The sequence below is a fragment of the Arachis hypogaea genome, chromosome 6 (genome assembly GCF_003086295.3).
Source record: "Arachis hypogaea cultivar Tifrunner chromosome 6, arahy.Tifrunner.gnm2.J5K5, whole genome shotgun sequence".
In the NCBI taxonomy this organism is placed as follows: Eukaryota; Viridiplantae; Streptophyta; class Magnoliopsida; order Fabales; family Fabaceae; genus Arachis; species Arachis hypogaea.
In genome coordinates this window covers 53,804,380-53,817,474 of record NC_092041.1, presented here as the reverse complement: position 1 = coordinate 53,817,474, position 13,095 = coordinate 53,804,380, and the positions used below count along the sequence as shown (strand labels likewise).

The 13,095-nt window shown below is 35.6% G+C and overlaps 1 protein-coding gene across 1 annotated transcript; it reads right to left on the bottom strand.

Annotated features, from left to right (window-relative positions):
- Positions 1 to 4,617: 4,617 nt before the first annotated feature.
- Positions 4,618 to 6,270, bottom strand: LOC112696611 (large ribosomal subunit protein eL24). The gene is made up of 5 exons (XM_025749440.3): positions 6,131 to 6,270; positions 5,560 to 5,635; positions 5,368 to 5,469; positions 5,106 to 5,254; positions 4,618 to 5,014 (listed from the first exon to the last, which is right to left on the bottom strand). The coding sequence occupies exons 1-5, from the start codon at positions 6,139 to 6,141 to the stop codon at positions 4,858 to 4,860; spliced, it is 495 nt and encodes a 164-aa protein (XP_025605225.1). The 5' UTR covers positions 6,142 to 6,270; the 3' UTR covers positions 4,618 to 4,857.
- Between the last annotated feature and the right edge of the window lie 6,825 nt (positions 6,271 to 13,095).

The following is a 13,095-nucleotide window of genomic DNA, read 5'->3' as shown; positions in this document are numbered from 1 at the left end:
TATATCACACATCCAAATATTCTTAAATGGGAAACATTTGGCTGCTTGCCAAAAGCTAATTTCATAGGAGAGAACTGATGATAACTCGTTGGCCTCAAACGAATAAGTGTTGTGGCATGTAAAATAGCATGCCCCCAAACCGAGGTTGAGAGATTCGTTCTCATAAGTAAGGGTCTAGCAATTAATTGGAGGCGCTTAATAAGTGATTTTGCTAACCCATTTTGTGTGTGAACATAAGCTACTCGATGTTCAACACTTATTCCATTAGCCATACAATAAGCATCAAAAGCTTGGAAAGTAAATTCACTAGCATTATCAAGACGAATTGCTTTGATTGGATTTTCTGGAAATTGTGCTTTTAATCAAATAATTTGAGCCAGTAATCTTGCAAACGCCAGGTTGCGAGAAGACAATAAGCACACATGTGACCATCTTGAAGATGCGTCTATCAGGACCATAAAATATCTAAAAGATCCACATGGTAGATGAATAGGTCCACATATATCACCTTGAATCCTTTCTAGGAATTTAGGGGACTCAAATCTAATCTTTACTGGTGTGGCCTTAAAATTAACTTTCCCTGAAAACATGCAGCACAACAAAATTCACTAAATTTAAGAATCTTTTAGTTCCTTAGTGAATGTCCATGGGAGTTTTCAATAATTCTCCTCATCATGGTTGTTCCCAGATGACCCAATCGGTCGTGCCAAGTTATGAATTCATTTGGGCTAGTAAACTTCTGGTTTATAGTGGCATGTGATTCAATTGCACTAATCTTGGTATAATATAACCCAGATGAAAGTGAGGGCAACTTTTCCAATATAACCTTTTTATTTGAAACATGAGTTGTGATACATAAATACTCATGATTTTCTTCATTCATTGTTTCAATATTATATCCATTCTGGCGAATATCTTTAAAACTCAACAAGTTCCTCAGAGACTTGGTAGATAATAGTGCATTATTTATTATAAATTTTGTTCCTCGAGGAAACAAAATTATAGCTCTTCTGGAGCCTTCTATCACATTGCCTGAGCCAATAAGAGTATTAACACATTCTTCTTTTGGCACCAGGTGGGTAAAATATATATCACTTTTGAGAATAGTGTGCGAACTTGTACTATCCGCAAGGCATACATCTTCATTATATATCTTTGCCATTTTTTTCAAAGACAAATAATAATAAAATGAGTAGTATGCACAGTTAAATTGAATACTTGATCGAAATTATTTTTTTAAGAAATACTGTACGTAAAAATAATGTCATGCACTAAAATTTTATTTTAAAACATGACACATTTAATGATTTCAAAATTCATAACATTAGTATTTCATTATTTACATACATCATATTTGAAACTTAAATACATAGAAAATAAAACTTAATAATAAGTTCTTTACATTATTTATTTACATGAATACTTAACAATCTCACATTTTAAACTATTCCATCATTGATCAAATGACCAATATTTCCTTCAGGATCCTCAAAGAAATTAGATACATCATAATGAGTGGTGGAATTTTCAGCATCATTTGAAACAAAATTTGTTTCCTTTCCTTTGTCATCCTTTTTCAATGATGCTTGGTAAAGTTCGACTAGGTGCTTTGGGGTATGACAGGTACGTGACCAATGGCCCTTTCCACCACAACGGAAACACTTATCCTCTGTTGATTTATTTTGCACAATATTTCTTTCTTTATCCCACTTCTGGTGAGATCCTCTCTTTTGAACATAATTCCTATTCCTTCCATAATTTTTCTTGATATTAAAAGCTTGCCATTTACCTCTTCTGGGGGTAATTTGTAGCATTTACTTCAGGAAATGGGACAGTGCTAGTTGGGCGTGCTTCATAATTCTATAAAAGCACATTCTTTAACTCAAAATATTTTTTAAACCCTTTTTCTCGATACTGCTGCTGCAAGAGCACATTCGAGGCATGGAATGTTGAGAAAGTATTCTCTAACATATCATTGTCAATTATCTTTTCCCCACATAATTTCATTCGTGAGGTGATTCGAAACATTGCAGAATTATATTCATTTATGAATTTAAAATCCTGCAAACGCAAGTGCATCCATTCATATCGTGCTTGAGGAAGTATCTCCGTTTTTTTATGATTGTACCTTTCTTCAATGTCTTTTGAAAGATTTGCAGGATCTTTTAATGTGAGATATTCTTTTTTCAATCCTTCATCAAGATGACTGATGAGTCCATATTTTTCGATATATTTTGGCTTGATTTGAATGGATTCTAGCACATGAACTCACACTTAAACACCAAAATAGCATACTTTTGTGTTTGATCCCTAATTTGAACTTAAATGTGAAAACATGCGTTTTTATGCTTAGATTAATGAATTTTAATTCCACTTGCATGCCATTCGATGCCGTGATATGTTTTATGAGCGATTTCAGGCCTTAGAGGCAAGAATGGGTGGCCAAAAGTGGAAGGAAGCATGTACAAAGGAGAAACATGAAGAAAATAAAGAAAAACACACAGAGCAAAGTGTGCGTGCGCACAACCCCGCGTGTGTACGCACAAGGCTGAATTTTCATGTGTGCGTGCGCACAAGCACCTTTGCGTACACACAGGTCAACTTTCAGCCAAGTGTGCGGACGCACACATCTGTGCGTCCGCACAGGTTCCTGCACGTGATTGCATTAATTAAACATGTACTGCGCAAATTTGGAGGCCTCTTGGCCCATTTTGGAAGGTTGGAATGTTATTTTGGAGTGCTATATGAAGTCGAATTCAACATATATCAAAGGGGGATATACATGAGGACTTAGACATAATTTTTACATAGTTTTTTATAGTATTAGGAGTAGGAGTAGTGTAGAGTAGAGAGCTCTCCTAGGGTTTATGTAGTTTTCATGTAGCATTTTATAGCAAGTTTTGATTTTGGATTTTGCTTCTTTAATTGTAAATACTCAATTTCCTCTTTAATTTAAGCACTTTTACTTTCATTTCCTTTTGGTTCAAGTTACTTTGTTCATATTGCAATTTTGTGTTTCTAGAAGTTTTGATCAATGAATTTTATGTTTCATGCTTCCTTTTTGTTTGATTGCTTGTTTATGTTTGGTTTTGTTGATAGTTAGTTATAGTTTCCTAATTTTCCTTGCAATTTTGCATGCTTTACTTTTATGCACACAAGGTGTTTGTGAAAATGCCAACCTTAGATTTTGAGTAGATTTTCACACCTTGGTTTGAGATTTGAGTTCTTAGGATACTAGAGTCATAATGTCCGACATTTACTGGTGATTCTTGGGGATAGTTGACTCTTGTTTCCATTAAAGCTAGCCTTTTATCAACTAGCTTGGTAAGTTGGTTAGGACCTATGGATTAAGGTCAATTATGCTTGTTTGACTTACTCATCGATGGTTGGGGTTAACTAAGCAGGACTAACTCATGATAATCACCATAGTTGTGGTTATGGCAATGATAAGATTCCTTGGATCCTCAATTCTCAAGTCAAGGCTTCTTTATGCATTTATAGCACTTTCACTAGTTTTGATCTTGTTCTCTTTTCACTTGCATTAATTTCCAATTTTGAGCATTCTTTAGTTCTTTTAATCTTTTGTTCTTCGATTTTGCAAAAACAGCTTTTCTTTTTTTTTTTCTATCAACTGAAAGAGCAACATCTCGATTGCATTCCTAGGGAGAACGACCCGAAGTTTAACTACTCTTGGTTTTAATTAGAAATTGTAAACTTTGATCGAGCATTACTTGTTGGTTGAGAACTATACTTGCAACGAGGTTATCTCTCTTTCACCGAGAAGAGATTCTTAACTGACGGTTTCGCTCGCATCAATGACGACGAAGGAAAATCATGGCTTTGGCTTTATCCTTTTTTGGATGCATTATTTTTAGCCTTAATAGTATCTCCAAGATCCATTGAATCAAGATGGATTTCAGCATCTAGTATCCATGATAAATAGTTGTTTCCAGATATATCAAGAATATTGAATTCAAGATGAGAGAGTTTCGATATAATAAAAATTTGTTGCTTGAGTCTTCCTAAAAATTTGATCAAAGTCTCGTACTGATAACTTGTTGTAAAATAAATAAGAGAAATAAATATAAAATAGAAAAATATAAATATGCTCTTATCTCATTATAATATAAGTAGTTTATCTATTTGCTAATATTATAAATATTATAGCTTAAAACCACTGAGAGATAAAAGAGAGAGTTTATTAGCACTGTATAAAGTGATGAATATTATAGTAAAAGAGAAAAAAAATATTTTATTGCTTATGTTATGTGTGTTATATTTCTCAAATTGCTTCTCTATTTATAAGCGTATGAAATTTGCTTCTCTATTTATGAGCGTATGAAATTTGCTTTTCAACTTCATTCAATATTGGAACTTCATTCAGTATTGGAAATAGAAATTAACCTATTAGAAATAGAAATTAACCGCCCATATTAATACATATCCAATTTGATCTTATGACAACACATAACACTATTTCATTTGGAAATTTATACATTGATTGGGTTGACCTACTCAATTTGACTAGCCACAGAGCGTAATAATCCGTAAACCCATAGCTATGACCGCAACAGTAAGCGATAAAAATAGAACAAACCTTAAAATACAGAGCAAATATGCAATAACCAAACTTAAATTTAAAGAAAAATAACAAATATAGAGGTTGTTTCGAGTATAACATAACGATATAATGGGTGGGGTAATCCACTCAATAACAAGTTACTCAAGTTTCAAGATTACGTTTGATCAAATAGCATGATAAGAAACGATTAATGAAGAAAGCAAATACAGTATCACTACAGAAGCTTCAAAACAACTCTATTTAAACGGTATCCAAAAAGGTACAAAACTAGAAACTCAGCGTTTGCCACCTCCTCCACCAAGTTTGGGACCTTTCGGTGCAGCAACCTTTGTAACATGGCCTTTGCCCTGTGCCTTTTGTTGCTTAGCCGATACCTCTGCCTTCATAGCCTTTTTCTCATCTTTTGTCTTCTTGATCCTCTCTTTAATTTCACTGCATAGCATCATTGAAATAGATATCATATAAGATTAATGTCAGTGGGCATACTAGAGCACAGAGGGAGAAAGAGTGACTGATTACACACCGAAGAGCAGCTTCCCTTGCTGCATCTCTAACTTCAGGCTTCTCGGTTCTTCTCTTCTGGATAACTTCCAAGGTAGCACCAACAATTGACCTAGAGTATGGCTTCCTGGTAGCACGACGCTTCTTCTTCACAGCTTCTTGAGCAATGTCCTATACATCACAAAAAGCACAGATGCTTCTAAGGAGGTTCATTAATTATGATTCCGGATTACAAGTTCATCTTGGATGTTCATTTAATCGTTTGCATCAAATTAGACAACCACCTTTTTGTGTTGCTTCCTATACATGGCAGTCCATGTGAGCTTTGATGGCTTCAAACGATTGTGGAAATACCTTTTGCATTTCGAGTTTGAAAACAGAAAGACCTGTTCAATCAACATCATAAAGAACAGCACATTCAGCTAAATAAAGCAGCAACATATAGCAACAAGATTAAATCAGAATCACAAAATCACCTGAGAATCACCACGAACGAATCTGATGCCCTTCCCAGGGTAGATCTTGGCGCCACTAAAGCGGCAAAGTTCCGTCCTAATATGACAATAACAAGTATTTAATATCAATAAGCATATTGAAACTAAAATACTCAAAATGGTTACTCTTTTACTAAAATAAAATGTTAAGCACCAGCTATTTTGAGCAGTTTAAACAAATAGATATCTTTCGAAGTTTGAAAACTCAAGGCAATTTCGCAACACCTACTAACACCATTTCTTAAAGTTTTGAAAAGAAATTGAAAGTCCTAGCAAGAACCAAAAAGCAATCTCTAAAAAATCTAACCATCGCAGGTACTTTTTTACATTATTGCAAAGAAGTATACATATCAGCCAAGAGAAAAAAGATGGCGCAAATTCATAATAAATATAAGTCGTTCTCTCGTTCCTACTGTGTTAAAATAATAATTTTTGAGCTCGGAGAAGCTCATCCATCACAGAAGATAGAACTATACACATAGATTATAGATCAGTGAAAAGGATCTAATCGGAGAAGAAGAAGAAGAAGAAGAAGAAGATAGAGGGAACGTACTTGAGGACCATGGCTGTTGCTGCTGGTGGTTTGGCTGCTCAATGTCCGTCCTCTGCTTAAAAAATAAAAACCCTAATCGGAGAAGCTATCTATATTCTTTTTTCTGTTTTTTGGTCAGGAACTGAACCAACAACCGGGCCCAAACACAAACAAAAAAGAAACCCATTCTTAACCAAAAAACCCGACCCGACATTGAACCCCTCTTCCCTCTCGCGCTCGCTGAAATCTTCCCCCTCCTCCATTGCTGGCTTCTTCAACGGGCCACTAATTTTTTGGACAGACCACTATCTATTTTCCATACACCATTAAGCCACTTCACTAAATAGAAACCACATTAAGTTAGTCCGGCCCATGTATCTACCTGTTAAGTTGTGGTGTTTTGTTTTTCGGCCACAAAATGTTAGTAAACAAAAAGAATAGTATAACATAATACCAAAAAATTGTAAATCCAAATAGTCAAATACTAGTGTTGTCGAGCAACTCATTTGCCCCGTGAACAGCTATGTCCAGGTTCAAATTCAAGCCATATCTAAAAAGTTGATATTTGAAATCTATTAGAAAAGGAAAGAGGTCTAAGGGTGCTTGACCAAAAAAAAAAAAAAATAATAGCTACATCCAGATTCAAAATTTGGTTGACACCAAGTAGTAGATAGAAAGTTAGAAACACTTAAAAATGTTACGAGTGTCTAGTTTAGGAAAATATCTTTATTTTTAGAAAGTACTATTATCATGTAATGAAATCACTATTCTCTCTTCTAAAATTATTTTTAGAAAAATATCTTTATTATAATTATATTACAATTAGCATTTAATGAATAATGTATGATTATACTAATTTAAGAAAATATCTTTATTTTTAGAAAGTACTATTCTCATGTAATGAAAGCACTATTCTCTCTTCTAAAATTATTTTTAGAAAAATATCTTTATTATAATTATATCAAATAATCTACTTAATATACTAAAATTAGATTTTCTCCCAACTAATGAAAGTAAGGTGTCAATTTCTCAAGAATTTATTTTCTTTTCAAAATAAAAGCACTATTCTCTTTTCTAAAATTATTTTATAAAATATCTTTATTAGAATTATATTACAATTTACATTTAATGAATAATGCATAATTATACTAATTTAAAAAATATCTTAATTATAATTATATAAAAAACTAAACATAAATTTATAATTCTAATTGCTATAAATATGATACTAATGTTCATAGTGGTAAATTGATATTGCAATAATTAATTTCTGTATTACATTTAATTTCTATAAATATGATACTAATATTTGATAATTGTTGGATTTTTGTCCAATCTTCAATGGATAAGGTAAGAAAATTCTAAACTCTTGTAGTTTGTCCAATTTTGTAAACCTTAGTATTAATTTGATGAATTTTATTGATTAGATTAAAATTGTGTTGAGATGGCAAATTGGAGCACTTGGAATAGAGCTTTGGTGGCTGGAATTTATTAGAGTTGATTGGAAATCTTGAAACTTGAATTTTGGTGGTTTTGAGCTTAGGGAGGAATCGGCCAAGGTATGCTTTTAGTTTCTCATAGTTAAAATATGATGTATTATGAAAACTTAGACTAGTTGATTATAGGATAAGATGAATATATGAATTGTTATGTTTAGTAAATAATGATGATAATTGTTGAACTTGATGTAAATGGGTGTTGAATTAGATGGCTGGGTTCATGAATTATGTTATGAGCATAAAATGTGGAGTTTGATGTGAATTATTGGGATTTGATGTTTGATGATGAATTAATTGAGTTTGATAAAAAAAATTAGTGTTGGAATATATTGAATTAATGGTTAGATTTTGTGTTGAAAAGGTTATGGAATGGCTAGAACTTAGGTGTATGTGGATAGGGTTGATTTCGATGCAAATTGGTAAGGATTTGAAAATGGAATGTTTTGGAAATTTGAGGTTTGGTATTTTTGGAAAAATCTAATTTTTGACCAACTTCGACGAGCCATAACTCGGCTTCTAGATTTCTAAGTTTGATGAAACTTTTGTTGGAATGAAAGTTGGGTCCGTGAAGTTCGTAACATTTGAAAAATAGAATAGAAATGGTTTTAATGAAAAAGTTATGTGCATTCAAAGTTAGGTATGAAAAATTGAATTTTTGGACTTAACAACTTTTTACCTACTCTACATAGCTCCCGTACGCAGACATGCTCGCGACGTAGCCATTGGGCTCTGCCCAGAGGTTCTACGTATGCAGAAAGCTGAGGCGTATGCAGGATGCGTGGTGGACGAAATTGTGATCATCAACAATGGCTCCAAAGACTTGGTGCTCTTAAACATGAATTACACTTTGTCACAACTCCGCACAACTAACCAGCAAGTGTACTGGGTCGTCCAAGTAATACCTTACGTGAGTAAGGGTCGATCCCACAGAGATTGTTGGTATGAAGCAAGCTATGGTCATCTTGTAAATCCCAGTCAGGCGGATAATAATTGATTATGAAATTTTGAAAATCATATAATAGTAAATAAACAGAAAATAAAGATAGAGTTACTCATGTAATTTAATGGTGGGAATTTCAGATAGGTATATGGAGATGCTATGTTCCTTCTGAATCTCTGCTTTCCTACTGCATCCATTCAATCCTTCTTATTCCTTTCCATGGCAAGCTGTATGTAGGGCATCACCATTGTCAATGGCTACATCCCATCCTCTCAGTGAAAAAAGTCCAAATGCTTTGTCACAGCACGGCTAATCATCTGTCGGTTCTCAATCAGGTTGGAATAGAATCCAGTGATTCTTTTGCGTCTGTCACTAACGCCCAGCCTTCAGGAGTTTGAAGCTCGTCACAGTCATTCAATCCCAGAATCCTACTCGAAATACCACAGACAAGGTTAGACTTTCCGGATTCCCATGAATGCCGCCATCAATTCTAGCTTATACCACGAAGATTCTGATCAAGGAATCCAAGAGATATGCACCCGGTCTAAGGTAGAACGGAAGTGGTTGTCAGTCACGCGTGTTCATAGGTGAGAATGATGATGAGTGTCACGAATCATCACATTCATCAAGTTCAAGTGCAACGAATATCTTAGAACAAGAATAAATCGAATTGGATAGAAAATAGTAGTAATTGTATTAAAACTTGAGGTACAACAGAGCTCCACACCCTTAATCTATGGTGTGTAGAAACTCCACCGTTGAAAATACATAAGTGAAAGGTCCAGGCATGGCCGAATGACCAGCCCCCAAACATGATCACAGGATCAAAAATACAATCCAGGATGTCTAATATGATTGTAAAAAGTCCTATTTATACTAGACTAGCTACTAGGGTTTACAAGAGTAAGTAATTGATGCATAAATCCACTTCCGAGGCCCACTTGGTGTATGTTTGGGCTGAGCTTGATCTATCCACGAGCTGAGGCTTCTCTTGGAGTTGAACGCCAAGTTGTAACGTGTTTTGGGCGTTCAACTCTGGTTCATGACGTGTTTTTGGCGTTTGACTCAAGAATGCAGCATGGAGCTGGCGTTGAGCGCCAGTTTACATCGTCAAATCTCGAATAAAGTATGGACTATTATATATTGCTAGAAAGCTCTGAATGGCTACTTTCTAAAGTCGTTGAGAGCGCGCCATTTGGTGTTCTGTAGCTCCAGAAAATCCATTTCGAGTGCAGGGAGGTCAGAATCCAACAACATCAGTAGTCCTTTGTCAGCCTTCTTTCAGAGTTTTGCTCGGGTCCTTCAATTTCAGCCAGAAAATACCTGAAATCACAGAAAGATACACAAACTCATAGTAAAGTCCAGAAATGTTAATTTAGCATAAAAACTAATGAAAACATCCCTAAAAGTAACTAGATTATACTAAAAACTACCTAAAAACAATGCCAAAAAAAATGATTTAGCTGCTTAGGCCTGGATTTATTTCCTTGGGCCCTCCTATCCATTAATGCTCAAAGCCTTGGATCCTTTTTACCCTCGCCTTTTGGTTTTAAGGGCTATTGGCTTTTTCTACTTGCTTTTTCTCTTTTTTTTTTGCAATTTTTTTCGCAAGCTTTTGCTATTCACTGCTTTTTCTTGCTTCAAGAATCAATTTCATGATTTTTCAGATTATCAATAGCATTTGTCTTTGTTCATCATTCTTTCAAGAGCCAACAATTTTAACATTCATAAACAACAAGATCAAAAATATGCACTGTTCAAGATTTCATTCAGAAAACAAAAAGTATTGTCACCACATCAATATAATTAAACCAAATTCAAGGATAAATTCGAAACTTATGTACTTCTTGTTCTTTTGATTTAGAAATATTTTTTATTTAAGAAAGGTGAAGGATTCATGGAATTATTCATAGCTTTAAGACATAGTTACTAAATACTAATGATCATGAGGTAGAGACACAAAAACATAAACACACATGAAGCATAAAAATAAAAAAAAACAGAAAAATAAGAGCAAGGAGATTAAGGAATGAGTCCACCTTAGTGAGGGTGGAATCCTCCTCTTGAAGAACCAATGGTGCTCTTTGAGCTTCTCTATGTTTCTTCCTTGCTTCTGTTGCATGATCCCTAGTGATTTTGGTGCTCCTATCCTTTAGTTGCTCCCAATAATTGTGTGGAGGAAAATGTATCCCCTGAGGTATCTTAGGAATCTCTTGATTTGCAGTCAAATGTTCTACCATTGAGCTATAGACCCTTGAGATGAATCTCTCCATCTCCCATGACTTAGAGGTGGAAGCAATTGTCTTCCCTTTTTCTTCTTCTTTTTTTTTTGAGGTTTCTCTGGCCTTAGGTGCCATCAATGGTTATGGAAAAGCAAAAAGCTATGCTTTTACCACACCAAACTTAGAATGTTGCTCGCTCTTGAGCAAAAGAAGAAAGAATAGAAGAAGAAGAAGAAGAAGATATGGAGGAGAGGGAGAGAGATGGATGGATGTGAGAGGTGAAAAATAGAAGGGATGACCGTGAATGGAGAGAAAGAGGGTGAGGTAGGTGGGGATCCTGTGAGGTCCACAGATCCTGAGGTGTCAAGGATTTACATCCCTGTACCAATTAGGCATGTACAATGCCTTTGCATGCAATTCTGGCGTTTAAACGCCTAGGTGATGCATGTTCTGGGCGTTCAACGCCCAACTGCAGCATGTTTCTGGCATTGAATGCCAGTTCCATGCTTGTTTCTGGCGTTCAGCGCCAGCTCCATGCTCTGTTCTGGCATTAAACGCCAGCCAGATGCTCCTTACTGGCATTTAAATGCCAGTAGGTCCTTCCTCCAGGGTGTGATTTTTCTTCTGCTATTTTTGATTCTGTTTTTAATTTTAATAATTTTTTTGTGACTCCACATGATCATGAACCTAATAAAACATAAAAGAACAATGAAAATAAAATAAAATTAGATAAATAACAATTGGGTTGTCTCCTAATAAGCGCTTCTTTAATGTCAATAGCTTGACAGTGGGCTCTCATGGAGCCTCACAGATGTTTAGAGCATGATGAGGGCCTCCCAACACCAAACTTAGAGTTTGAATGTGGGGGCTTCTCAACACCAAGCTTAGAGTTTAGTTGTGGCCTCCCAACACCAAACTTAGAGTTTGATTGTGGGGGCTTTATTTGACTCTGTATTGAGAGAAGCTTACTGTGCCTCTTTTCCATGTTTACAGAAGAACACCCTTGGGTCTTAAACACAAGGTAGTCCCCATTCAATTGAAGGACTAATTCTCCTCTGTTAACATCTATCACAGCTTCTGCTGTGGCTAGGAAAGGTCTTCCAAGGATGATGCATTCATCCTCCTCCTTCCTAGTGTCTAAGATTATGAAATCAGCAGGGATGTAAAGGCCTTTAACCTTTACCAACATGTCCTCTACTAATCTATAAGCTTGTCTTACTGACTTGTCTTCCAATTGTAACGAGAATAAGGCAGGCTGTACCTCAATAATCCTCAGCTTCTCCATTACAGAGAGTGGCATAAGATTTATGCCTGACCCTAGGTCACATAGAGCTTTCTCAAAGGTCATGGTGCCTATGGTACAGGGTATCAAGAATTTGCCAGGATCTTGTCTCTTTTGAGGTAAGGTTTGCTGAACTCATGTATCAAGTTCACTAATGAGCAAGGGAGGTTCACCTTCCCAAGTCTCATCACCAAATAACTTGGCATTCAGCTACATGATGGCTCCTAGATATTGAGCAACTTGCTCTCCAGTGACATCTTTATCCTCTTCAGAGGAAGAATAATCTTCAGAGCTCATGAATGGCAAAAGGAGATTTAATGGAATCTCTATGGTCTCTATATGAGCCTCAGATTCCTTTAGGTCCTCAATAGGGAACTCCTTCTTGGTTGGGAGACGTCCCATGAGGTCTTCCTCTTTGGGACTCACGTCCTCCCCTTCCTCCTTGCATTCAGCCATATTGACTATATCAATGGCTTTGCACTATCTCTTAGGATTCTCTTCTGTATTGCTTGGGATATTACTAGGAGGAGTTTCAGTGATTTTCTTACTCAGCTGGCCCACTTGTGCCTCCAGATTTCTGATAGAGGACCTTGTTTCATTCATGAAACTTAAAGTGGCCTTAGACAGATCAGAGACTAAGTTTGCTAAGTTAGAGGTATTCTGTTCATAATTCTTTGTCTGTTGCTGAGAAGATGATGGATAAGGCTTGATATTGCTGAGCCTATTTCTTCCACCATTATTAAAGCCTTGTTGAGGCTTTTGTTGATCCTTCCATGAGAAATTTGGATGATTTCTCCATAATGAATTATAGGTGTTTCCATAAGGTTCACCCATGTAATTTACCTCTGCCATTGCAGGATTTTCAGGATCATAAGCTTCTTCTTCAGAAGATGCCTCTTTAGTGCTGTTGGATGCATATTGCAATCCATTCAGACTTTGAGAAATCATGTTGACTTGCTGAGTCAACACTTTGTTCTGAGCCAATATGGCATTTAGAGCATCAATTTCAAGAACTCCCTTCCTCTGAGGCATCCCATTATTCA